At 44.4% G+C, this 23443-nt stretch overlaps 1 protein-coding gene across 6 annotated transcripts in view; it reads right to left on the bottom strand.

Annotated features, from left to right (window-relative positions):
- Vrk1 (VRK serine/threonine kinase 1) overlaps positions 1-23443 on the bottom strand; it is a 67336-nt gene that overhangs the window by 21990 nt on the left and 21903 nt on the right. For 5 of the 6 annotated variants that reach the window (XM_028764505.1, XM_028764509.1, XM_028764510.1 and 2 more), the window contains exons 2-5: positions 15302-15466; positions 9187-9242; positions 1977-2046; positions 1079-1166 (exon numbers count right to left, since the gene is read on the bottom strand). In XM_028764505.1, the coding sequence (XP_028620338.1) occupies positions 1079-1166; positions 1977-2046; positions 9187-9242; positions 15302-15461 (374 nt within the window). In that variant the 5' untranslated portion in view covers positions 15462-15466. Of the gene's footprint in view, positions 1-1078; positions 1167-1976; positions 2047-9186; positions 9243-15301; positions 15467-21510; positions 21534-23443 lie in introns of those variants that run through there. The other variant, XM_028764508.1, reaches the window with a different exon arrangement.

Here is a 23443-nt window from a genome sequence, read left to right as displayed (position 1 = left end):
TTCACCAAGACACTTTGTGAGCACTTGGATCTTGCCAGCAGCAGGCTTAAGCCTAAGAATTATAAAAGTGTGACCATGAAAATGTATGAGGAAGTCACAGAGGATGCCACAAAAGTGTCCTCGGTAGGAAAGGAAAACTCACAAGACAATGGCACCAATTTCTGATGCTGGGCACTGTTCCATATGTGAGGTCCAGAAAAGGCGCAGTCGTCCACTAACATCCAAAGGAACACTGAGAGTAATGGCACCATGAGGGTTAACTGCACAAGACAGGCAGAGATGCACCCAGTCGTACTCATGAAGAGCAGGCCGGAGGACTGAAAGGTCTGTGCCAGCCTGGCATCTATAGTGACTTGAGGCTAAGTTTGGAAAGCAAGACCCTAGCTCAAAAAAAAAAAAAAAAAGCAAAGCATGGAATCAGGCCTTTGCTCAATGACTGCTTACGACAGCTGAACCACAGCCTTCCTCCGCTCACTACAAACGCCATTCTAACTAGCACACTAGCCTCCAGCTTCTAACCCAGCCTGGCCTTCAGTCTCCCACAGGCTTAGCTCCATGAAGTTTAACTCATCCACTCAGATACTTCACAAGAGCAGGCTGCACAAAAGTGTTAAGGGTTTCTTAACTCTAACTCGTAAGACATCTAAGAGGAAAGGTTAGAGTAAGCACCTAGCTGTTCTCTCAAGGTTCAGAAACGCTACCTCTGAATGAGTCTCACCTCTAACTACTAGAAGAACAAGACCCCAGTTCCCATGGAAGACGAGGCCTTCAGTATGAGATATCAACTGGGACCCTGAGGGCTCTTCTGCATAGAGAATGGGAGAGGCAGGGTGTGCTCTGTTCCTGTCCACGGGGTTCTCGTCTGCTGGTGCTGCTCCACAGAAGTTCACAGGCTAGACTGGCACCCCCATCTGACAGGCCCCCGACACTGTGGTGTACACAGGAAAGCAGAGGTAAGATCTTCCTCCTCTCTGCTGCCCTGCAGTCCAGAAGCACACCTACGGATACTGTGGCTGCTCCACAAGTAACTCCTTACTGAACCAACACAACAGGAAATGCTCAAAATGGAGATTTTTACCTTTTTCCGTTTTTATCATGTAGACCAGATCCCCAATACTTAGGAACACCAAGGTACTTCAATTTATGTGTACGAATCCATTTCTGAACTAGAAGTTAAAAGAGAGGCTTGTGATTTCAAGTACTGTATGTAAATGGTCATTTCAGAACAAGTCACTAAGAGCAGAGCATCCTTACATGTGATACAAAACCGCCTCTCCTCACAAAACAGCACGTAAAGCACACAGGATAACCCACACCAAGTATGATTTAAGAGTTCACCAAACTGCAAAAACAGCAGCGTGCTGTTATCTATCCGAAACGGTCCGTCTATGAAACCACTTCTGAAGCAGAAAGCAATAGCACTGCCTCTTGGGTCACCTTCTAGTCATGAGTGTGCTTGCTTCCACAAGAAGACTGGCGTTCACCCCAAACTCTGGAAGTGTGGCGTTGTCTCCGTCAGTGTTTACATCTCTTCCTCCCCTTGCCAGACTCAGGAGCAGGGGTAGAGGCTCAGCTCCCGCTCCCTCACGGTGAGGCGTTCGTTGGGGCCTCAGATGTACACAGTTGGGAGCAGCAGCTCAGGGCCAGCCCCAGCTCATGCCTCAGGATCTATCCAAATGCTCAAACGTAAAAGGCCTTACACTCACCCGTGGGAACTAGGCTCATTCATGTATTTTAGGCCTTAGAACATTGATTATTTCATATGCCAACAGGCCATAGAGCAAATACATCATCTATACATCAGAGTGACTCGTGCAAATACCATCTGAACGGTGTTATGGATAAGCAAATGAAAACAGAGACATAGGATGTGGCACTTTAACCTCGGCTTGGTGAAATAAAGCCAGGTAAAGTACTTATTTTAAAATGTTTACATCTTTAATAAGGCAATTTTAAATGTGTTCATTGTTCCTTACTTTGCTCTGGTTTGGCCGCCCTCTGGTAGAACTTTAACTCAGTGAAAAGAGGTCCATTGTCACTGGGCTCCTTAGGATACAAGACCGGTTATAATTAATGAATTATTTATACTGAGCCTTCAAAATGGAATCAATCTAACTTTTCCTACAAACATAACGTATCTTTGATACTTAAATTTATAACTATCAAAAGATTAAATTCAAGTCCTTAGAAATACTTAATAAGTTCTCATAATAATTTTTCTTTCTCTTAAGCTCAACTTTCATAATTGATACATTATACAAAATCAGAAACATCATTCAGTCTTTGCAGAAGTTTAAGGCAAATGTTTAAACTAACTTTTGTCTTTATTAAGCAAAGGCCACCAACCATGCTAAGTGTATCACCACTAAGAGGCTACAAGACACTTCAGAGATGTAATAAAATTCCAACACCTGACTTAGCCAATTGATGGTAGAATCCTATCCCTCTCCTTGCCCTAGCGTGGCTCAGCCTAGTTCTTAGAAGCGGAGGGCCATCTGCATCGCAGAGTGAGACTGCAGTGTGCCTTCTCTTTCTGACACTGAATTCTCTTCCTCAGACCAACAACCTTAGGACTCTTTTTAAGTCAGAAAGAAACTGGAACTAAATAACTGTTTTCTCCAACTTGACTAGACAATCCCTATTTCTCATTTCAAGGGATAGTAACCATCTGAATTATTTGTAAAGAGGCAAACATTTACAAAAAAGATATTTTATACAACAAGAGATAACAGCCCTTAAAGACTTTCATGTCGTTTAACAAATATGGGAAAGAAAACACAATTTTGTTGGCTTTTTAAATAATGAATTTTGTGTGACTGACTGACATAAAATAGCATGTACTTAATGTTTAATATTTTATACTGGTTTAAAAGCAGTGATAACCTCAAACACGAAAGCAAAGATTCCTAAACTAATCTGAGCAAAATATTTGGGACAGAAGGCCCGTATGGCTGGAGTCAAAGCTTCAGAGCTCATCAGAACCAGCAGACCCGAGCTGTGGCGTGACAGTGTGTATTCTCCACTTCAGAGATGTCTGCTCCAAACGCTGAAACTAACGTCCATCCACTACTTCACTGAGGAAATCCAACTACTACAGAAGTTCATTTTGGTCCTTGAAGTGTCAGTTAAAACCTCTGTCACAAAGACAGCTCTATCAGCTCAGATGTATTGGAATTCAAATGACAGCTATCTCCAGGTAACATGCTCACAGGACTCTGCTCATCTAGCAGAGTACCTAGACACAAACGGCCAACACTCAGCTTAGAGAGAACCTGAGCAGTCTGCCATATGTGTACAGCTCAGCCTCCGAAGAGTGGTGTCCAAGGGCATGTCACCAAGCCCCACTGGATCCTATCGGTACACACAGAGGCAAATGCTGAGCCCCAGATAGAGGTGCTATGCAAGAAACCCTCCCACACCTGTAGATCCTTCCCTAGCAGCAACAGAAGCCAGAAATGTAAGCAAGCGTTTCAAGCCATTGTCCAAGCAAGTCACAGAATCAGAGTAAAACAAGAAGAAAGTGAAATTAAAGAAAAGGAATCTTGGTTTTAGCTTTCAGAATGACTCATTACTAAAACTCTAGCTTAAACGACACTCTCCGAGACCACTCCTGGCTTATTACCAACAGCATAAGATTTTTGATTTATTCAGTTTTAGCCTATATCATATCAACTTTAATTTTCAAGTTCCCTTCAAGCAATAATTTATTAAACTTATAATACAAATCAACCATATAAATCAGGACACTCTAATGAAGGCTCCTGAGCACTTTCAGACATTTTTCTGTCCAATAGGCTTCCAGTATGACAAAGTGAAGAGCTACTTCTTGGCGCTGAGCTCCAGCTGAAGCGAGCTGTCTATGGAGAAACTACCTTAACTCACAACTAAAACTGTATTAACATATTTCAAACCTAAAATACTTTGCCAACTCTATAATAGCCAAGATTTAGAAAAGAAATTGGGACTGACATTTTAACTAGAATATCACTAAACGTTTCCTTAAGACTTCTAAGTGTCAAAATGACGATGACAACAGGAAAAAAAATTAAAATGTGATATATTTCAATGGCACCATCCAAAAGCAACTGGCTGCCATTTAAAAATGAAGCTGTACAAAGTTTCTCCTTCTTACCAAAAAAAAAGAAAAAAAGAAAAAAAAAGGAAAAAAAAAAGAAGATATCTGAATTGAAAATTAGAAACACTCATCACAACATCAGGCAAAGCCCTTCCCAGGAGGCTGTGAAATACAGACCCCATCAGTTGTGCCCCAAGAAAAGGACATCACACACCAACTCGTAAGTGGCATCAACTGGAAGTCTATCTTCAGGCTCCAACTCTGCTCCCATGAAGGTGAGGACTCAGAGAAGTGATATCTTACTGACGCTGAGGTTTGGTGGGAGAAGGGAGTCAGAAAATTCTCGACTCGGACTGTCCAAGTTACTTCTTTATTATTTCTTCCTGGTGTGTGTGTGTGTGTGTGTGTGTGTGTGTGTTTCTGTGTCTGTGTGTCTCTCTCTGTGTATGAGTGTTTCTGTGTGCGTGTGTGCATGCATATGTCTGTCTGTGTGTGGATCTGTGTGTGTGTGTGTGTGTGTGTGTCTGTGCCCTTGTGTGTCTGCATGTGTGTCTCTCTGTGTGTATGAATGTGTCCGTGTGTGCATGTGTATGTGTCTGTCTCTGTGTATCTGTGTGTATGCATGTGTCTATGTGTGTGCATGTGTGTGTCTGTGTGTGTATGTGTGTCTCTCTGCATGTGCTCTCATGCACAACCTATGAAAGCACACATAAGCTAATGTCCTGACAATACAGCAGTGCTGTCCCACACCTGCTTGCATCAGTCAAAGATGAAGGCCCCAAACAGAAACAGACACCTCCCTGGGTGGGAGAGAGTGTGCGGTGTGCAGGAGATGCTGAGACATTTCATTTATATGTGTATGTTATGTTCATGCCAATGCCAAATACAGGAGCCATGTGTAACCTCACCCAGGAAGCTGGCACGGCAGAAGGAATTGAGCTTTTGAGGTAGAATCTCAGAGTACAACTATTGGAAAGGACCTCAGAATGAAGCTACAGGTCTGCAGAGACATGACCTCAGCCGTCACAATGCTCCGGCCTCTACTCTGGTTCTCAATCTGGATGCAAAGGAGCAGCTGGCCGACTTCTCAAAGACACCAATGGCCAGGCACTATGCAGCTTCATGACACATACAAGGGCTGGGAAGTACTGCTTGGCATATGATTACAGAACTTCACAACAGCAACCAACGTGGCTGTGTTTCTTAAATAACTTGCCCAATTTTGCTCTAAAAATAAAAGGCATGCTCATGTTTACAGTGCATGAGGATCGTGGTGTGTTTGTTCACAGAGCCGTCCTATAAAGAACTAAGCTTCACATCTTGCTGTTCTGTTACTCATAGTCAGTCGCTCATGGTCTCTGAAAACATGAACCTTGGCTGGAGTTGCAGCAGTCACAGAAACCTGTCCAGCAGCCAGGGGGCTTTGCACCCATCTCCAGCACCGCATGCACACACCGGAAACGCACATGCACACACACAGTTAACAATCTTCATGTATATGTCTGAATGGCAACTGTTCTGATTTTAATTCGGAAAAGGTGCGATAATCATTCTACGTGCTTGTATTTGATGTCTCCTTCACCTTTAAAGACCACAAAGCTGTCAGAAGGGAAATGACAACCGGGCCTATTCCCAACAGAGGAAAGTAAATGGCGACAAAGGGATCAAAGTGAATGAACAGAAAAGCAAGAAGAGGGAGGAGAAAATTATACCTAAGAAAGTATTTAAACAACAAACAAAACAAGCGTGTAAGAAAAGTATAAGTAGAGGACATTTAAAACAAGGGCACTATTGACTTAAAATCTACGTAGAGAAAATAAGCACAAACATTTTAACAGACATCATGAAAAGGGTATTAGAAATAAAACTGTATAATAAATGGGAATCCAGTGATTGACACACTTTAAAATTTAAAATAATTGACAAATTTAAAGGGCCCAAAGACTTCAGTCACCAAGGGAGCAGCAGCCAGCTCTGGCTGGGGTCCCTCTGAGGGCTGGGCAGCTGTTCTTCCAGGACCATAAACTGAAATACAGGAGAAAAAAAGCAAGCACCCACTGCCCTTCACAAAGAGAAGGACAAAGGACAACGGAAGACACAGAATAGACTAAGTCTGAAAACAAACATCCTTAAAACCTAGAAATTCAATGTGCTCTGATAAAGTAACTGCAGATACCTCTCCGATGAGGTTCCTCAGCTAGTTACGTGAAAAGGGCGGGAAGTGAACACTTAGGATGAGGCTCTCGATTCTAAGATAAAGCATTAGTAAGAGAAACAGAACGAACATGGTCATTTAGCGCTTTCCCTCCACGACAGAGAAACAAGTATACCAATTATACAGGGCAGAGCAGAGCAGAGCAGAGGGTCTGAGAGCCTGGACTGCTTTGACCCACATGGTCATGAGACACAGGAAACTTGCTTTCTTCTCACTGGAGTGAGTCCTTTGAAGGTACTGAGGAACTGATCCCCCACCCCCACGCCAAGGTACCATGTTTTCAATGTGTATAGAACAGAAGGCATAGAAACTTCCTACAACCCCCAAGCACATGACAAACACCACAGTAAGAACTCTAGTTCCTCTGACCTGACAGTAGCCCACCCCTGTGGTTCAGAAGAAATGTCAGAACACAATGAGAAAGAAAGCTCCAGACCAGAGGACAGAAAAGAGGGAACTAAGCAGGAGACAGACATTGGCACTGACTGAGAAGGAAGGGCAGCTGTGCTCTGGGGATGAGATGGGACGTGCTCACCCAGAGGTCCTTGGGTCCAGTAGAACACTACTGGGACCAAACAGCAAGTGCAACTGACACCAAAGCATTCAAACTGCAGGAGTCTAACACAGAAATACCTCTAGAAAAATTAAAGACCATGATGCTTTATGAATAAAAACACGAAAGTCCCTGCAAAACATGAGCAAAGCCCCTCCAGAATGGTGTAAGAAGCCTGCCTCAGCTTACCTAAGTAGGGTGTGCACTACAGGCTCAGTTCAGTATCAGAAGCCACAGTAACTAAATAAATGAGAATAGGCTTATGAGTCAGCCTAAGAGACATATTAAACCATTTAAAAATGAACAGGTAAACTAGAAGGCAATAGTTATAACATGTATCTGAAAATAAGATCTATCTAGAACAACTCTTCCTACTCAATTATATAAAGCTACACAATCCAGTTATTAAAAATAACCTTCTTAAGGAGAAAAGAATCAAGACACTGAAACACTTATCACACAAAATCACACAAATGGCAGACACTCAACAAGGAAAAAGGGCTCAGTGTTCATGCAGTAAACGCAAACCCAACAGCAGCCAGACCTCACACCTGCCTCCTGGAAGGGCTGGGAAGTGAGCATGCTCACAAAGCCAGGCACACCCACTTCGGGCAAGCACTGGATCAGACAGAGCTGTCAGTCAACCACTGGCAATACAAAAACCAGCATAGCCACTTTGGAAATATGTCTATAACTTTTTTAAAATTTTGGATGTGTATTCTCCCTACTGACAAGTAGTTTAGCTTCCAAGAGACACAAAAGCCCATCCCCCCAGAACATCACTCCAACAGTCTATGTGGAAGGTTTGCCCAAATCCACCCAAACTGCAAACAGCCCAGATTCCTATCAACATGTCAGTAACGGGCAGTGAATGAGCCTGGCAGACGGCACACGCCTTTAATCCCAGTACTCAGGAGGCAGGGGCAGGAGGATCTCTGTGAGTTCGAGGCCAGCCTGGTCTACATAATGAGTTTTAGGACAGCAAGGGCTATACAGACACCCTGTCTCAAAAAAGACAGGGCAGGAGTCGATGATAGATGACTGATATCCTAAAAATACAGGTGACTCCTTTAAAATGCCATACTAAAAACACAGGATATTTCTGATAATACCCATAGATAATGCTCTAAGCAGGGGAAATACCTAAGACGGGTTGAGACAGGGCTCAAACACAGGACACAGAACTCTCTAGAGACTGCAGAATGTTCCACAGAGGGCATGAGTAAAGCATTTACACATGCCTGTCCCAAGTGTTCAAATACTGATTTATTAGCTATATAGTTTGCTGAAAAATTAAACTTCTTAGTAATATCTTTAAAATGTTCACTAAAACAAAGGCTAGTGATGGCTCCGTAGTTAGAGCACTGGCTGCTCTTCGAGAGGACCTGGATGGCTTCCCAGCACCCACATGGCAGCTCACAACCATCTGTAACTCCAGCTTCAGGGTCCCAAGGCCCTCTTCGGCCTCAATGGTACCATGCATGCACAAGATGCACAGACATAGATGCAGGCGAAACACACAAAACAAACAACTTAAAGAGAAAGAACAAATCTGGTCTAAGATATCTGGTTCCTAGGGAGTGGGATATACTTCTATCTGAATACAACAAAAGGAACCAACCAATTCTGAGGCATCCTCTTCCCCAGCTTGTCTAACCTTTAAGCAGAAGAAAGGGCACAGGGAAGAGGGCGCTAAGGGTCCTCACAGATCAAAAACAGGGAGGGCAGAGCCATAAACAATGTTGATCAAAAGATGAGTGAGTAGTGAGGAAACACACCAGTGACCGACAGGAAAACAGATGCCTCTTTGTGCTCCAGTCTGGAACTGGCCTAACTACTTGGTATCCGACGGGCTGCTTGCTACCAATCGTGTGCATCCAGAACTGCAGCGTGAGCACTGTGAAGAAAGCTCTACCAGTGCAGGGGAAATCACGACTTCTTAAAATGAACAGGGAAGGGAGTAAAACAGACAGCAGGCAAACTAAACACACAAACAAACAAATGTCCGAACAAAGTAAAGTCAGCTTAGCATGATGTTACAAGATATAAAGAGAAAACACCCCCCCTAAGGTAAACAGCCGAAACAGACAGTCTCAGCCCTGCAGACCCCCGTGGTCTCTCAGACACCCTCAAATTGTGCCACTCTAGTATGGGGGAGCTTAAGACTCTGAATTCAAGTTACTTAAAACTAAAAAGCTACTATGTGCCATATTAAATATTTATGAAAGATTATTAACAGTCAATATCTTATAATTTAACTAAGTCTAGTCATCAAAAAATATGCTTTACAAGATAAATACCAATTATACTGAGAAAAGAAAAAACTGAGCAATATTTCCTTACCACTTTCACAACACAGGGCGCGTCACTGCCAACCGGTTTGGAAGAATTTGTGTCCGCTGTTTAAAGAGACAGACATTTGCATCAGAACAAGGAACGTTGCACCGACACAGATGACAGACACTTAGGCCTACAGCCCTGAGCCCCCCTGAAGTGTGAATCCCACACCCCAAATGGCATTTCAGAGCATCGTTATAACACTGCACCTAGTCTAAGACTTGGTTCATAGGTAGAATGTATCTAGCAATTTTAGGTTTCTTCAATTTAATCAGATGTTACAGGAAGTTGTACACAAAGCTAAAACTACTTCTTCCATTCAGCAGTCCTCTGGTGTTCAGTCTGCTGATAACTGTGAACTCCTGGAGGATGGGACTGATGGAATCCCTGGGTCTAGTCAGCTGTAAAAGAACATGTGGAGGCAGAGGAACTGACTCCAGTCACTGGTGAGCACACAGTGACACCTGAGCCATTGCCACGCAGAACAGGAAGTTTCTCCAAGCTCATTGACAAGTATCTCATGTCATTTTCTAAGAAATAAGAGTTTGCAAGTGGACAGGAACAAGAAAGTCCTTCCACTTCTCGCTGTCACGTGAGCAGTAAAATGCAGACATCAAGTAAAATACATAGTAGAGTACACTATGACGTGACAGAAGACATGGGGGAATTTAAACAGTAAGGGAGGTCGCCAGTGCTGTAGTGTGCTAAGGGAGCCTGGGTGTCATTGAAACTATGGAGCAGTTCAGGCCATGGGAGCTCAGGAACAACAGTCCACAGAGACTGGCACCACAGCCCCAATAGGGGAGTGTTATATGAACTGCAAAGCCAGGAGACCAATGCACACAGAGAAAATGGGATGCAGACGGTGCAGAGACCCATGAGAAAAGGAGCAGAGGGTAAAAAAGAAGGGCTGAACACATTGGATGAAGGTTGAGGCTGCTGCTGAGACTGAGACACAGAGCCTCCAAGGTTTTGTCAAAAGGACTAGCATGGTCCAAATCTGACTAGACTGTTTAAGAGGGCTGTGTCAGCCAAGAGCAGAAGCAGGCAAGCAGTGGGCAGAGTGTGGTCTGACAGCTGCACAGGCCCAAGGTGGTGCTAGCAGACTGTGCTCATGGACTCAAAGAGCAACTAACAGGACCCTGACGGGCTGGAAACAGACAGTAAGCGCTTCTAGGGTTTGGGCAGAAAACTGCACAAAAGCAACAAATGGAGAAACACAGGAGAGATGTTTTGCGGTATTTTGTTTGAGATGCTTGCTAAACATCCAAGTTCAGATGTTATTAATCTAAAATGTTCCACAGGCTTGTGATTTGAACACTTACTTTCATCTGGTGGTATTATTTTGGGAAGCTGTGGACCTTGAACAGGTGGACCCTAACTCAAGGAAGTAGGCTACTGGCTGAGGGCCTCTGTCAGCTGGTTACAGCCACAGCCAGTTCTGACCTACACGCTCTGCATCCTAGTCTGTGCACTGTGGACAGCCACCATGGGTTCCATCCACCACCATGTTCCCCAGGTCTATGAGTGCAACTGTCTGTGAGCCAAAGTAAATCCTTCCCCTTAGGGTGTTTCTGCCAGAGCAACACACGGTGCTGATGCAGATCTTAGCCCCTTACAGATACAAGTCTGGAGCTCGTAAATGATTAGCAGAGAAACGCCAGCATCTGGGTAAGGCTCGAGTTCAAAGGGTTACTAGCACATGCATGCCTCACGTGGGTGAGGTCTAGGTTCAGTCTCCAGCACAGTTTACATGGAAAAGCCATTTATTTAGAGCTGAGAGAAATCTCCTTGGGAATGAACAAAGAGAGAAGAGTACTAGGGCTGAAGGTAAAGGCACTGTCACCTTACAACAGAGGACAGGCAGACTGTGAGAACAGCCACAGAAACCAAGTTAGAAAACCATACAAGAGCTGCAGCCAAAGCACCTCAGACAGGAGAAGCACTAGCTTCTCGAAACGCTCACCAGCTACCTAGGAACAGCCGCAGGGAGCAGCATTTAGATACTGACTTAGTAATAAGGCAGGTTCCAAATCTTTAACAAACATGAAAATGAAGATAGGATCCTATTAATGCTGCACACTCAAATGAGAAGAGGGTAAAGAAACGCAATGACTTATCCACAACACATGCACACGCGACACCAGGCACAAAGAAGACAAGAACTACACCTTGTCAACAAGTCCCTGTGTGTGTATCCTGGAACTGAGAAACGTATTCGAGTGTGGAAAGAAAGCATTATGAAATGTTAGGGAATGACAGGGAATCCGCATGCGCATGCCCTGCCCTAACCTCGGCTTTGGAAAAGCAGCACTGTGTAACAAAATGGAGAGAGAGCCGCACTTCCGGGGTCAGACATGCACACTGGCACTGCTGATCTCACACAGGGCAGCATCAGTGTATCGGTGCCCACAGCAATGAAGGCACAGCCTGCAAGCAAATCCTCCAGACAGAAAGCAAAGTCCTAACTCACAGACTGCTCACTGAGTACTAAAACACAATCAGCCTACAGCACCTGCTAACGACAGAAACAAAATACCCAACACACAGGCAAAGCAAGTTCCAGATCTGCAAAGGGCCACAAAAGGAAGGACACTGAAAAGAGGAGCACGTAGGAGCATGGTGGCCCTGAAAAAAAGACCACATGGGAGCATGGAAGCTGAAGCACAGATTTTAAGGTGATTAAAAGGGACAACCTACTCAACAAGTTCCTGCTAATGCACGCCAATTCCCTACAGCAACCCCAGCACCTCCTCTAGAGCACAAGCTTGAATGTGCACTTGGCCATCAGAACTAACATACTGGTGTGGATGAGATAAAGCACCCCCCATAAGGCCACAGCAGACACAGCTGATGGCACTATTGGAGGAAGTTCTAGAAACGTGAGAGGCAGGACATAGCTGGAGAAGATCACTGGGTGGTGAAAGCCATCAGAGACATCTTGCCCTGGAGCCGCCTTCTGCTTCCTGTGCACCAGAGGTGAGACTCGCCTGTCTCATGCCCTCCGCCTGAACACATAGGGTGTTGAGCCAAACAGCACAGACTGACACCTCTGAAATCAGGAACCACAATGATCATGTGGTTCAATCACCACATCCTACCTGGGATATTTTATCATAACAATGTGTACACTTCGTGAACAGCTACTTCTCCATGGTTTCTGAAGACTTCACCTTATATAAATACAGCCTACTTTACTAGGAGAGCTCTAAGTCCAAACAAAAACAGAGAAGCAGCATGTATGTCTCCAAAGGCCAGTACAGTCTCCATGGTGAGAAGCGATGTTTCACGAACTGTGTTTCGTGTCAGCTGTGTTTCATGAACACTAGCGAAGAGCAGGGTATCCACTCAGGGGTGTGAAGCCAGCAAGTGACTGAAAGCAGCTGTCTCCTACCATGGCTCTCAAATCCCAGAATGCCCCATCACTTGGAGAGCCTGTTCAAACAACACTGCAGGCCTTCCCTATGGTCTCTGAATCACAGGTAGAGTGGAGCACAAGAACAGCAATTCTGACAAATTTCCAGAAGATGTGACCCTTCACTGTAATATCAGCATTCCAAATCAGACGTTGCTTGAAAGAAGTTTTCATTTTATAGTAGCTGTTAGCATTCTCTCTAAACTCACCCCCACAGTTACCTGGCAACAGCCAGGTAGATCTGGCCCACTATAAAAGGGGCTGCTTGTCCCCTCCTGTCTCCTGTCTTGCTCTTGCTCTCTTGATCCCTGTCCCCTCTCCCCTTTCCCCTCTCTCCATGTGGTCATGGCCGGCCTGTACTTCTCTTCTTCTTCTTCTTCTCCTTCTCCTCCTCTTCCTCCTCCTCCTCCTTCTTCCCTTTCTCACTCCTTCTCTCTCTCTCTCTCTCTCTCTCTCTCTCTCTCTCTCTCTCTCCCCCTCTCCCTCTCCCGCTCCCTCTCCCTCTTTCTCTCCCTCTCCCTCTCCCTGTCCCTCTCCCTCTCCCTCTGCCTTTACTACCCTCTTAACGTCCCTCTCCATGCCCTGAATAAACTCTATTCTGTACTATACCAGTGTGTGGCTGGTCCCTCAGGAGGAAGAGCTGCCTCAGCATGGGCCCGCTGACACATCCCCTTCCCCCACAGCTCACCACACACACCTCCACAGAACATACTCTCTTTCTCTTTATCTTTTTATAACAAGAATTCTTATAATTAAGAAGTTAAGTAGTTTCATATTGCAGATGTTTACATCTGTGTTTTTTTTTTAAATGTCTACACATTTCATTCTATGTAAACTACTATTAAATATAACATTTGAAACTTTGAGGGTGAGAGCAATGGCTAAATGGTTAGGAACACTGCTGCTTTTCCAGGACCAGGGCTGGCTCTCTACCTTCCACACGGTGGCTCACAACCATCTCTAACTCCAAGCTCTGGGATCCAACTCCTTCTTCTGGCTGGTACCAAAAATATATAATTTTTTCAAAAGTTGTGCCAGGCAGAGGGGCATATGCTCTTATTCGTCACTTGGGACACAGAGGCACGAGAATCTCTCTGAGTGCAAAGCTAATCAGTCTCACAATGAGACCGTCCCTTTCAAAAAAGAGAAAGGTAATCATCCATTAAGAAATTAAATAACTAGTTAACTAATTAAATCAAAATTAGAAATAAAAGTGCAGTTGAAGCCTACCTCAGCTATATGATGCCTTAAAAACCAAAATTTATAATAACAAAACAGAGTGAGGTAAAACCACAGAATGCAAAAATGGAGAGAAGTGCCGAAAGCAAAGAGGACGGGCAGTAAGTACACTCCCTCGAGTATTCTTGGGAAGGAGACAGTTGTACCTGCAATCAAGGTTTTTGCTTTCCATTTTGTTCTGTTTTGGCACAGGGGCTCACTATATAGCCCTAACTGGCCTGGAAATCACAGATCTGCCCGCCTCAGCCAGTGCTGGGATGAAAAGCCTGCAGCACCCCAGCTAGGTAAACCTGCTGCTGCTGTTCTTGTTCCTTTGTTCTTGGTCTTGCTGTTTACTAGGGTTTCTTTGTATAACCCTGGCTCTACAGACCAGGCTGGCTTCAAACTCAAGAGATCATTTGTTGAGGTTTGGTCTTATGCTGTGTGTTGCAATGCTGAACACTGGCCCCCAAGGAAAAGAAAATCTGTACACATACAAGTGGTGATATGAAACCTTGCCCGCCAAGCTGTCCCTGATTGATGACTAAAGATGCCTATAGCCCATAGCTGGGCAGAAGAGAAGCAGGCGGAGTTTGAGATCTGAGGAGAGACAACAAGGCAGGGAGAAGAGAGAAGGTGGAGAGAAGAGAAGTTAGGTGAGTCATGAAAACATAGCCATGAGATCTGACCAATTGGATTTAAGAGCGGCCCAGTTGGAACATGGCAAGTTATAATTTGGAGTTATTGATGGGGAAGTAGATTCTAATAGCTTTGAGGGTTGACATCTGCCCAGCTCTGGTCCATTAAAGGCTTATCATAAACATAAAAGTTGTGTGTCTTTTATCTGGGAACTGAACGATCCAAGGTGGGGAGGAAACCCCTGAACTGAGATTGAATTCCTACTATAACAAACACTCCTGCCTCTGCCTCCCCAAGGCTGGGGTTAAAGGTGTGTGTCACCACCACTGTCCAGCAGGTAAACCATTTTTAATGTTGATAATTAAGTAAACTCACAGAAGATCAGGATTCTAACTTGGTTTCCAACTATCCCAAGATAAGCATGCTGACTAATACAACCAACATAGGTCAAGCTCAACAGGAAGTGGAGACATTTTAAAAAGCTATAGCTGTAAAGATCTGTAAAATGAGCTAAACAGAGTTGGAGTCAATTGCCCCTGGCTGAGGTAGAGGGAAAACGATAGATACAGCTCTCTTTCAGCCTCAAGAGAGCCTGACTGGTCTGTGTAGCAATCTGAAGAGTCTAAGGATACTATATTTATAAGTGACACAGTATTTCAGCATTTTGTTCTTTTTGTATAATAAGATGAGCCATCTTCTAATATGTCAAAGGTGAACTTACTTATGGCCAACCATATTCTCCTCAATTAACACAGATATCATTGGCACCTTGCAATAGCTCAAATAAGAACTATGCCATAAGAATCATTTGAATCTTCCCACTGATGACTAGAATTCGCAAGCACTCACCCAGATAGATGCAGCCGAAGCCACCTTGGCCAATAGGCAATCCTAGTTTCCATTCCTTTCTAGACATGTCGGTTATGATCTCTCCAGCGGCAAACTGCTCTGCCAGGCGCCTCTTTGCAGGTCCCTGTCTTCCAGCCTGAGCTGCTTTTACACGGGGCATTTTCACTGTAACACAAAACAAAGCAACTTTCCTCACAATTATAACCTTAGAAGTGTTCAAAACATTCCCCTATAGACGGAGTCTACTCAACAGAGGTTATTCAAGACCAGAGAAGGACATCCACGACTTCTGGTCTTTAACAGCTAGGATCCTATTCGGTTGTCACTAAGCTCGGCAGAGGAGACCATAAACAAAATGATCTATGCAATTATGGAAAGCACTTTAAGTCCCAGTAGCCTATCATCTATGACTAAAATACTATTTCATAACAACAAAACAAGAACTGTTTAGTGCAACTGAGGGAAGGCATGCAGTTAGAACACACAGCATCTAGTCACGTAGCCAAGAGATCTTTACTCAGTACAGATGTGCTGAGCACAAGCACAGAGACTACAATCTCAATTAGGTGTGTACAAGGGCATGGGGACACCAGAGTGGGTGCTGAGGAGGAAGGCTGCAGCAGCCCCACTCACAAAGGAGGACACAGGCTCAACAGAAGTGACACACCACCAGCTAGTTCCACAAAGTCCTGGCCATCTGATGTGTCCCTTCTCCCTGGGCATTCTGGAGAAGTAGCTCATTTGCTTTCTCACCAGCACAAGTGTAGCAGTGCTCTGGGAAAACCGTTTTACTAGGGGAGAGCATAGCTGGAATCAAAAGCTTTGGAGCCAAGTGGGCAACTGGCTAGTTGGGAAGTCTTGATTAAAGCACATATGTGTAAGCTTCAAGTGCATTCAGGTATAACCACTGCACCGTGTACAACTGTGTGTGCACATAAACACACAGTTTATGACTGTATGAATCCAAATTCTTCTTTCTATTAACGCTGACTCAGAAGATTTTCTTAAGATTCTACAGTTCCCTAAAAACTGCAGAAGAGAGAAGAAGAGAGGAAAGTGATTGAAATAGACTGGTCTGCGACACTTAGAATGCCATTTCAAATGGGAGTCTGCTAAGATGTGACATTTTGAACTCAGATACTAAATATACAGACTATATTAAAAGGTTTATTTTCTTTGAACTTGGAGAGGTGGCTCAGTGGTCAAAGAGCACTGACTGCTCTTCAGAGATCTGAGGTTCAATTCCCAGCATCCACAAGGTGGCTCACAACCATCTGTAACTCTAGCTCCAGGGGATCCCATGCAGCTTTCTGGCCTCTTCTGGCCTCCTCAATTACCAGTCATGCATGTGGTGTGCACACACACATGTGGACAAAACATCCATAGACATGAAACTAAAATAGACATTAAGAAAATTGGTTATCCTCTTGTTTTTTAAAGTATGTGTATGAATCTGTCTGTGTGGGTGCGTGAGGAGGTCAAGGGTATGAGAGTCCCCCTGGAGCTGGCATGACAGGTGTTCAGTTAGCTGTGGGTGCTGAGAACTGGGAACTGAACTCAGGTCCTTCGAAAGAACAGTGTGTGCTCTTAACTGCTAGACTATCTCTCTAGCTTTATCACCACCTCTGCCTGCCCTCCCAGTATACCCACCAATTGTAACTACAAATGCATGAATTCCATACATGATGCGCGCACGCACACACACACACACACACACACACACACACGTATTTATATCTATGCATGCATATACTGTGATAGCTAATCTTGGTTGTCGGTCTGCCTCCATCTAGAATCAACTGAAACCTGGCAGCACAACACAGGATGAAAGGCCTTTCTTGATTAGACTCGAGTTGGGGAGATACACTCTAAATCAAGACGTGAAAGAAGGGAGATTTCGCTTTCAGCGAAAGCTGTCCAGGTCAAGTTCATCCATCCTCTTGCTGAGACACTCCTTCACTGGGACTAGAACCTTCTTCTACAGGACTTCCCTGACTCCAGCTCCAGTCTGGGACTGTGGAGACCTCCAGTCTTCTCTCTCCATCAGGAGACAGCCACGGATGAACTACTCACACCACTGCCAAGAGCTGTGCTAATTAATAAGTCGTCTTTCAATAGATACGTTCATTCCATCAGTCTCATCCCTTTAGAGAACACTTTTGCAGACACTTTCTTAACTGATAAGAAAATCTTTAAATCTAACTTTTCTCTTTAAAAAAAAAAAAAAGAAGAAGAAGAAGAAGCACTTCCTCAGATGGGTCCTCTCAAGGTACTTTTTAAATCTGCGCTGAAATCTTGCCCAACAGTATTTTGGTGACAGCCATGGCAACCAGGACTTAAAACTCGAGGAAAGATTAACTTCTGCACCTCACACCCCGGCGACAGCTCAACTAGAAGAACGAGCCGGAACACACAGCAGTCCTGGCACTAACGGGATTCCTTCTAAACTTCATCCGGCTTTATCAGATCACAGCAATTTCCTATTTGATTATTTCCTTATAGTTGTCAAAACAGTTTTAAATGACTTTTAAAATCTTCTCTCTGTAACTGAAGTGTCTGGACAATTTTTTTTTCTAGAATTCTTTTCCCATGCAATAAAACACCATATCGTAAGTGAAAGCCTGCCTCAGCACTTAGTGCATGTAGATTTCTTGTAAATAAAGTAGGGTGTTTCCATTCCAAATAAAACTATTGGATTTTATTTTTGGTTTTACTCTTGAAGCCAGCTATTTGGAGCTTACTGGGATAATTAAGATCAGGAATGCCACTCCTAAAACTACTACAGAACAGCACAGCGTGCCTGGTGAACTCTGAGGAGACACTGGGCGTGGTAAGGCCTCCAGGAATCCCTCCCCTACATACCCCAAACCATTCAGGGGACGACTGGAATGAACCTTAGGAGACATCCACAGGAAAACTGGGAGATGCTTCCTGTGTCCTCAACACCATGTAAGTAGATAGAGACAGGCTGGTCTGTACCTTTCCCAAAACTTCAAAGCAGTGCACACAGAGAAACCACCCCAGCTCAAGAGAAGATGCTGGGGCTGAGTGATCTTCGCAAGGATCTCACAAGTAACTTCTGGGCTTGAAACACGACACAAACCTGAACACAACAATGTGCAGTTGTGAGGCTGTGTCCCACACAAGTGACCACTGGGAAGGTGCATCCCTTCAGAAAGATACTGCCCCCCCCCACCAAAAGAAAAAAAACAGCTATGGCTATTTCAAAACAAAATAAAAATGCTAGATAGATTTGGTGGTTGTTAATCAAGAACACTGTGTAAAAGTGGAAGAGCACATAGGAGAACCTAAGCCTTCCAGCTAGGCAGTCAAGCAAGGTCAAAATTCTAAATGCAAAGTTCCAGAAATAAACAATTTATAAAATGTGCCACTCTGAGTATGAATGCATCTGGAACCAACCCTCGTCTAGCCGTAGACATGGTCCACCCCTTTCTGATTCATCCACACCAAGCATGCTGCCTTCCCACCAATCACAGGAGCCATCTGTTTCCAGAGTGATAGTGATTCTTATCACAGTGCTTGTGTGTGGCAAACATCAGCTCACCACTACCTCAGAGTGAGACAGATATCTGAGATGTAGAAACCACAGGCACCCCACATATCAGACCCTCTTCTGATGGTTTTGTTCTTGGTCACGACCATACTCTCATCTTACAAATTAAAACAGGATCTCTATTATATACACTGGTTGCAGTGTATCTAGACTCACTACCAGCCATGGTTTCTGGAATCCATTGTGATCTTAGAATGGCTCTCCTGGGATAATAGAGGACTGCTGTAATTATGTGACATCCTTAATCTATTCCTTTGTTCCTTAAAAGTCATAAATGTGAGGTAAGAAATGGGAGGTCCAGTTTAAAATGCTGTACCTGAAATAGACATAGGTGTATGACAAGCCTAGCACTAGGAAGTCAAACACAAAAGGATCCAGAGTTCAGAGCCTGCCTAGGCTACATAGAGGCTGTCTAAAAAACCATAACTATACTTGAAATTACCTCTTATGAAAAGCTTATATATACATACACAAGCCTTCATATTTAAGAGCCCCACTCACAAAAATGCTTAGAAACAATAACCAATCCAGTAACTTAATACATGCATCTCTTAGCATATATGAACTATAGTACTGAAACACTACTTCCATTAACAGAAACCTCTCTGTGTCACACTGACTCAGCCAGTAGCAAACTTGCCAGGAAAGCAGAATGACCTAACTTTACCCCCAAAGCACACGTGAAAAGCTGCCCGTTGGCATGCACTGGCAATCCCAGCACTGGGGCGCCAGAGACAGGTGGACCCTGGGACTCACTAGCCAGCTAGCCTAAACCCACCAAGAGACCCTTCTCAAAGTACATGGGTGCCTGAGGAATAACACCTGAGATGGTCCTCTGAACTCACACATATGAACCCAGAGCCTCTTCCTGCCATCATGAACATCCCTGAAGCCTTTTCTGTTGGTTCCATCCCTGCCCTAAGCAGGCTTTTCCTGGTGTGTAGCCACAACCACCTTGACAGCACTATTGTGCCAGCTTTATCTGAGATCTAGACCCATCCCTACCCATTGCGCTGGAAACCCCTCTTATTTTCTGGTTAAGAGCACCAGGAAGGCCGGGCGGTGGTGGCGCACGCCTTTAATCCCAGCACTTGGGAGGCAGAGGCAGGCGGATCTCTGAGTTCGAGAGCTCGAGGCTAGCCTGGTCTACAGAGTGAGTTCCAGGACAGCCAGGGCTACACAGAGAAACCCTGTCTCGGGGAAAAAAAAAAAAAAGAGCACCAGGAAGTCTAGTTTCTGGGAACAGGAAAGCTGGCTGTTTCGAGCTACTGTTGCTTTGCAGGCAATTTCTGAAAATGACAATTTCTTACACCCTGGAACCCAAGCTCACAAAAATAAGACAAGCACAAGCACTTGCCTTATTAAGTTAGTGAGTGCTCAAAAGAATTGCAGACACTGGTTTCAATTAAACAACTCCTTAAGTACATTAGAGGTATCTTCTAATAATGAAACCAATTCCAGCCCTGAGGCTTCTATTAAGGAATACACAGAAAAGCCAACCTGTAGGAAAGTTCAATCTCCGTAATTTCAGAACACTCAGCTCAAGCCTGCTGTAATAACAGCCTATGCAACAGAGAAGAAAGCTGGTTCATCATCACATGACGGTTACATAATCTGACCATTTCTTTTCCCTTTGAGTCGAAATGAAATGCAGAAGTAACTGAAAAGCACATCGAGATGCAAATCCACACTGCCCTTTGCTGAAATCACTCACTGTCACATTCTATATTAGCATATTCACCAAAATGTAATTGTAAACAGAGTGATTAGAGTACTAAAGTTATTAAATACACAAAGCCAGCTCGGAACCATACATATTCAAATAGAGTTTTAGCAGCAGATCAACTTTTATTTCTGAAACAATACCCTAATTAATAGTCAGTTCTGATGATAAAATCGTCTTCAGTTTTTCAGATAACAGTCCAAAAAAGTTCCCTATGAATATTAAAATAAAGTTTTGTGAATAGATCTAAAATCTCAATGGCTATATTTATCACAATACGATACTGTATTTAGATAACTGGCACTTTCTCAAGTCCTGGATTCAAATTTGGTGAGGATTTAAAAAAAAAAAAGCTGGAGAGAGTGAAAGGCTTGACTGGCTCAACAAAGACACTCAGTAAGCTCTACAACTCACAGCCACACCGTGCACCACAGTGCAGTGTGACGCTCACCACGCTCTGGATGACCACTCGTGAACTTTCCCTAAAATACACATGCATAAACTCCTTGAGGGGTTATATATTTTCATGGATTTTTCTCTAAAGCCATAAACTTCTCTGAATCTTCACAGCGTACCGACACACACTTGATCCGGGAGAAGGTAAAACCTCTCCATTACCATGGTACCCACGCCTCTGCACTAGTCAGCCTGTCTCTCACGTGCTTCCTGTGCACACGCAGACTGGTCCCATTCCTGAAGGCCACCTCTGCAGATGGGACCCCTGGAGTCGAACCTGCCTCTCCCAGGCAGGCACATGGTAAACCTTCCCTTATGTCTATAAGCTCCTTGGATGCAGGAATTGTGTTCTCTACACTACACTGCACACTGCAGGAACTACACAAACTTCTACAGACAACACAAGGTCCAGCTACTCTTCACAGGCAAGTCCCTGATGTCCAGCTTTGTGCTTACCGCACACAGCAGACTGCAGTGGATCCTGGCAACCGCTTTCTAAAATGACAATGTCAAACCCTGCTGGCTTTCCTCAGAACGCCCAGTTCCCCTTTCTGATCTGTAATTCTCAGCAAATCACGCAATAACACAGAGAACACAGGTTTCAGAAAGAAATCCCCATACCTTTCTAAGACACAGTGTACAAACCACTTAAACTCACTTCACACCCAACTTAGTGTCCAGACCTGGCCTCCTCTCCTGTCACACTGGATGAAGCATTTCTGTTCCCTTCAGCTCACCTTCCACCCTGTGAGATGAGGGGAGCCAGCGAGGGGCAGTGGGGAGAAGGCTGGCTGTGTTCAGAGTGCACTGACTGCGGGCAGCAGTGCTGTGACATTAGGGACAGGCACAGCTGCATCTTGGAATGTGAACGTGACTGACAATTTAGCAAGAATGGAGCAGCTCTTGAACACCTGAGTCAGAGAGCGCCTTCTCACCAGCCTAGTTCTTACCACAGGTTTCAATGTTTTGTTGTCTTTTTGCTAATATGTATAAATTCACTTTCAATATACTTTCCATGTATAAAGTGAATATTAACAATCTTGAACCTAAAGTTATAAGCGTTCTCCAGTGCCACTGTCACAAGTTAATTACACTGAGGTGGGAATGACTTTAGAATCCAATTACGCTAATAAGAAGCAGGGGACAGGACTAAGCCCTGTCCCTCTAACAAAGTCTCTGGTTGTAACTGGGGAGCATTCCTACCATGAGGAACTTTTGACCGTGCACACCCATCTGAAGCTTAAATGGAGACTGTCGCTGCTGTTCTGCCCTGTTTGTGTGGTCTTAGGTCACTGCTGTCCTTGTTGCAGCACTGACAGCACACTGTGCTGGGAAGCAAACCATAATTTTAAAAAATTAAGTGCTGGCCTTACTCATCGATGTTCGTTGCTGCTCTATTCATGGAAGTCAGAAACTGGAAACAGCCTAAATGTGTCAGCAGATGAATGGATAAAGAAAAGCTGGTACATTTACACAATAGAATCTTACTCAACTGTTTAAAAAAAAAATCCAGGTTAAAAAAAGTCGTTCTGTGAAGTAACCCAGACCCAAAAACACGAATATGGTATGTATTAGCTTATATGTGAACGTCAGCTTTTAAGCAGATAACCACAGAAGTTAGGTATGGAGGGTGTAAGTGTGTGTGAGGATCTCCCAAGCAAGGAGAAATAGAATATAGAGTTGTGGGTGGGTGGGTGGGTGGGTGGGTGGGTGGATGGGTAGATGATGGATGAGTGGATGGATGGGCAGATGGGGGAGGAGAGACTGGAACAGAATTAAACAGAAAGGGGGAGAGAAGACGGAAGGTAAGGGAGGAACAACTACAACTAAGGGCCATTTGAGGGGTTACAGGGAAACCTACTGCAGTAAAAGCTTCCTCAAGTATATACACATAGGAAAGAAATCTAAATGGAATCAAACAACAGGGAACACCAGGCCCCAACCAGACGTCTCTCATCACCAAGTGAAACTTTCGGCACCAGGAATCAGTTACATTTGAGTTGCTGGCCAAAGTGGCCCCATGGAAACCCCCAAACACCCCACCCTACTGCCAAGGCAATCAGTGCTCTCTACAAACTGACAGTAAGACCCTATGATTGAAGACAACACCTGCATAACTCATCGAACATGGAAAAGTCAAGCTGGTGCACCTACTTAGAGCCTCCACCCCTACAGGAAGGTACTGTGCAAGATCCCAGAGGAGAGAGGTAAACACCCCAGGTACGAACCTCCAGTCCACAGTGGTGACCCACCTGCAGAACGTGCGGCTGTGAGAAGGGCAGAGCTGCGGGAGCAAACACCCACTATCTAACTGGTTGTGGGTTTACGGCCCTCCATAAGAAGGAACCCATGCTTAACACTGCTCCCTCAGGTGGCCAAGAACCTGAGA

The sequence above is a fragment of the Grammomys surdaster genome, unplaced genomic scaffold, assembly GCF_004785775.1.
Source record: "Grammomys surdaster isolate TR1022 unplaced genomic scaffold, NIH_TR_1.0 144, whole genome shotgun sequence".
Taxonomy (NCBI): domain Eukaryota; kingdom Metazoa; phylum Chordata; class Mammalia; order Rodentia; family Muridae; genus Grammomys; species Grammomys surdaster.
The sequence above is the reverse complement of the archived record's forward strand: the minus strand, read 5'-3'. Positions and strand labels throughout refer to the sequence as shown.